This window comes from Pistacia vera, unplaced genomic scaffold (assembly GCF_008641045.1).
Source record: "Pistacia vera cultivar Batoury unplaced genomic scaffold, PisVer_v2 Contig328, whole genome shotgun sequence".
NCBI lineage: Eukaryota > Viridiplantae > Streptophyta > Magnoliopsida > Sapindales > Anacardiaceae > Pistacia > Pistacia vera.
In genome coordinates this window covers 43276-48025 of record NW_022196144.1, presented here as the reverse complement: position 1 = coordinate 48025, position 4750 = coordinate 43276, and the positions used below count along the sequence as shown (strand labels likewise).

Here is a 4750-nt window from a genome sequence, read left to right as displayed (position 1 = left end):
AAAGTTTTGATTTACATGGGGTAAAAATCCCCGTTCAGGGGATAAATTCCCCGCGAAGCCCCCGTTATCGGGTTGGGCCGGGATGGGGATGGTCATGATTTTGTCCCCGCGGGCTGGGGATGGTCATGAGAAAAATCCCCACCTGCGGGGACAGGCCGGGGATGGTCCTCGGAGCGGGTAACGGGGACGGGCCTCGGGCATGGGGTCCCCAGCCCCGACTCAGCCTGCGCCCGTCTCTAGTAATATTTATCAAAACGGGAATAAACCGATAACTTTTTTAGGACATATTTTATAAAATGTCATTTAAAAATAATAAAAAATGTCTCTTGCGTGATAAAATGTAATTTGTGTCAATATTTTTTAATTTATAAAGTAAATGTCTTCTAAATAATAATACCCTTAAAATAAAAAGAAAAGAAAAGAAAATCCAGAGAGTACTTTTACCTATTAAAACTAAACATTATAATGTAAATAGAAAAAGTGATTTTAGCTATTTTGATAGTAAGAAAAGTACTTCCAAACTCACTATAAAATAAACCTTAGAGGTGATTCTGTAGATGAAGAAATTACATGAGATCAGCAGAAATTACAGTGCTCTATAGATGAAGAAGATGTAAACTTAGCTTACTACATAACTCCATTTATTTTTTCTTTTTTGATGAAATTATTCAAATTCTACAGACAACAACAATACAGAATTTTCACAAATAACTATTACACTGATTCAGCGAAGAATCTTTTGTATTACTATTTACTACAGGCTTCACCAAAACTCACTGCATTTTGCATCTCCTTACAAGAATTGTTTTTTACACTCTCTGGACTAATCATCAAGAGGAATCCAAGTTTATAATTTCTCTATTCTCTTCTTTTTAGTTCTTCAAAAGTTCATCTGCATTTAGCACATCAAAGCTCTTGCATTCAGCAAGTCCTTACGAGTTTCGGTCTCCATTTCTGAGTCAAACAATTACATTCCCCAGTTCTTGATTCCATTTTGGCTCTCTTATTTTTTGTTTTAGAGTCGCGGGAAGTTTCCATAGATGTCGAATTCCTCAAGGGTAATTGAGGACTACCAGTTTCTGTTGGTCCCTCGATAATTTTAGTCACCAGTTCCAATACCTCACTCATCTTTGGGCGTGCCTTTGGGTTTCTGACCAAGCATCGGTTGGCTATAGTTGCAAGTTTGTGGACTGACCTGAGTGAGTATTTACCTTCAAGCCTGGGGTCCAATATTTGTCGAAATTTTTTGGCGTCAGATAAGTATGGCTTTACCCATTCCAATAGTTTCTGCTCACTCTTGGGACGGTTTCGATCTACGGGACGCCTTCCTGTGATTAGTTCGTAAAGGAAGACGCCATAGCTCCATACGTCACTCCTGGCCGCCAGACGACCAGTTTGGACATATTCAGGAGCTGCATATCCCAAGGTTCCTACAACCTGAAGAGATCAATGTTTAAGCAAATTCAACTGGAAGAAGAAACAGAAAAGTAGCTAATATTCTGTTTCTATAGCAGGCATTTGGAATTTGGATAGCATAAACTAGATGAAAGAATAATCATAATATAGAACCTAAGAACCAATGATTTGTTTCTCATATAGTCATATTACACAATTTAAACCTATTCTGTTTTGTAATATATTTGAGGGTGAATTAGGAGTGTCCATAACCTATTGTGTTTTGTAAAATACTACCTTTGCTAGTTTATTTCTGCAACTGACCATTGAAAGACATAATATCTAAAATGTTAATGCTCAAACCTAAATACGCATATCTTCTATTCTCTGTTTTTATCATCAAAAACATGGTTATGCACTATGGACATACCGCTGTCGAAACATGGGTGAATCCTTCTGAAGGACCTAATCTTGCCATTCCAAAATCTGATAGTTTTGCATTCCAATTCTCGTCAAGAAGGATATTTGAAGATTTGAAATCTCTGACAATGATCTGTAATAGATACAACAGAATAAAAATAAGACAATAAGTTGTAAAGTAGCCTGTTCTTGGATAAGCTGCACTTGAATCACAGTTTTAACTTTTCATTAAAAGACCACCCAGGAAGCATCCAATGCACTACTACAAATCTTCTCACAAAACCTTAAACATGTTGAAGTATCAAAAGCATAAATACCTGAAAATCCATTTCTTCATGTAGATATTTTAAACCACGAGCAGCATCTTGGGCAATTTTCAATCTCATGGCCCATGGAAGAGTTGTCTCTGATCGAGGGGATAAATGCTGATCCACACTTCCATTAGGCATAAATTCATACACTAGAAGCCGCTGGGCTCCCCTTTCATCGTCCTCAGCACAATATCCCACCAATTTTACAAGGTTTGGATGCTCGACAACCCCTAGAAAATTCACCTCTGTCACCCATTCCTTGTGTCCCTGTCAACCAATAGCTGAAAACCTTAGTTCATAAACCAAAAAAAAAAAAGATTATCAACTAAAATAAGCATCTTATTTCAAAATGTCCAGCAATCTGTGATAGGCTTGAAATAATGTTTTCCAGCATTAAATACAGTATCAAAGCTTTATAACAAACCGTACGTATAATAACAAATTCTAGCAGGACAAGAAAGAAATAGAGATGATTCCAAGTCATTAGAAGAAACAAAACCATAGAAGAGAAGAGTGGGGGCAAAAACACATGTTTATTTTATGCAATTACTAGATTTATAGACTGACTGAAAAGAATCGATCATACCAGTATATTATCTGAGACTCTGATGAATTTATTCATTACACGCCTACAAATTGAAATGCGATTTATTTTTGCAGTCCTTCTACAGTAAGAATGTAGCATCATTGAATCATAAGATATGGAAGTGGGATTAATCCTACTTAGCAACAACCTTAAAACATCTGAACTTGAAGCAACTTATGACAATCAACAACTTAAAATAAATGGCTTCTTACTTTTAAGTGCTTTTACAGTAAGTGCTAAACAAGTGAACATCTAAAACATTAGCAATAACAAAAGAAAACTAAAGGCAATAAATCTTATAATATAAAAAGAACCCTTGCCTGCGTCCCTCTTCTTCCAAGCTGTTTCACTGCAACTTCAATTCTTTGAGATGGATCCTCCGAATTCTTGATCAACCCTTTATAAACGCAACCGAACCCACCTTCGCCAACCATAACAGAGCGACTAAAATTCTTAGTGGCTGACTTCAGCTCAGCTATGGTGAACACTTGAAGATTACTGGGTTTCTGAGACGTCGGAAAGGAGGGCCTTCTTGTGGACTCAGTGCTGATGGCTGATACATTTTGTGAATTTAACTCAGCCCCATTATCAGTAAATGCAAAATCCAAGGACCGCATTGAAACTACTGACTTTGGGGTCCTTGGAGAGATGGGTTCATCTCTCTTGTCTCTATTACCGAATTGGAAACACTTCATGTCCCTTAAAAAATCAAAACGCAGAAATTTCCTGACTGCAGATCCGGATTCAAATGAGAAACAAACTCAAGCAAACAAACCAATCTAAAATTTCAGTATCAAAATCACAAACACACTGAAAGAATGCATAAATGGTGAGAATTGACTACAGTAATTGTTCAAATACAAGAAACCAAAATCTAACTCTAAGTTTCATAGATAAAGCCTTCAATCATTTCTTTACATGATTATAGTTTTTTTCAGTCTAAAGTCAAACATATGAAACCAAGAAACTAAAATGTTGAGTTATTTATATATCTCTGGCACAAAATCTAGAAACTTTCTGCAAATAATCATCACCAAAAGAAGAACTTACAATTACCAATCTTGACAGATGGGTTTGCAAAAACTCGTTTCCTTAACAAAGTTCCAATTTTGATGAATGTAAAGAGAGAAAAAATAGTTATAATCACGGGAATCAAAGGGTCTTTAAAGGTAAATTATGATCTTGAGATAAAAGTCCATACACGGCAACTGGAATACCAATGCGAGTCAGCCAGTCAACCCCACAAAGCCCCACATTTTTGTATAAATTTCTTTTGTTTTATTTATTGTTAAATAAAATCTATCCCTTTTTATAACGCAAAAATCCTACATTGCTCAAGAGTCGCCATTTTAATTTAGTTAAAAAAAGGTGGTCAATTTTGAGAGCAATGTGAGACTCTTAACAAAAAAATTTACAGTCAGAAGACTCAGAACTGAATTTAGATAAATTTGGGATTTGGGTCCCAAGAAAATTGGATTGATTTGGATAAACTTAGGAATAAAAGAAACTATTCAATAAAACTTAATATAGCTTCAATTATCTTTATATTAAATGTGACCTATGGTTATTGGCTCCAATAATTATATGATTTAGTAGATCAGACTTTTTTTTTGGATTTTTTTTTTTCTCATATATCTTTATATTAAATGTGACCGATTGGTTATTAACTACAATAATTATATGATTTCGTAAATTATATCTTTTTTTTTTTTATGATTGACAAATCAGTTTACGCGTATTTCAACTAATCTTTTGAGTTCTAAAGTTGATAATTGGATAAATTTCCTCAATAACCACCTCTATTAACAATTCAAGTTATTCAAACTCAAAATCTCTTGAATAATATACTTAAAGGTCTTAATTAACTATCTGGGTCATTCAATGATAGTTAGTAGATTAGATTTTTTCATATAACTTTTATGTATTAATTTATGATATCACGTCTACGTATCATTGCAGTGCCATGTATAAAAAAATGTGATGTTAAAAGTGGGCAAATATTATAAAAATAAAATAAAATATCAAATATAGTAGGGTA

General features: G+C 34.6%; 1 protein-coding gene across 2 annotated transcripts; it reads right to left on the bottom strand.

Moving 5' to 3' along the window:
- Positions 1-528: 528 nt before the first annotated feature.
- Positions 529-3906, bottom strand: LOC116137504 (serine/threonine-protein kinase PCRK1-like). Of its 2 annotated transcripts, none has more exons than XM_031423200.1 (5): positions 3763-3906; positions 3033-3442; positions 2133-2393; positions 1826-1948; positions 529-1437 (listed from the first exon to the last, which is right to left on the bottom strand). In XM_031423200.1, the coding sequence occupies exons 2-5, from the start codon at positions 3405-3407 to the stop codon at positions 922-924; spliced, it is 1275 nt and encodes a 424-aa protein (XP_031279060.1). In that variant the 5' UTR covers positions 3408-3442; positions 3763-3906; the 3' UTR covers positions 529-921. The 2 variants fall into 2 exon arrangements, with proteins under 2 accessions (XP_031279060.1, XP_031279061.1); XM_031423201.1 differs by having other exon boundaries at positions 3033-3411; positions 3763-3887.
- Positions 3907-4750: the final 844 nt, after the last annotated feature.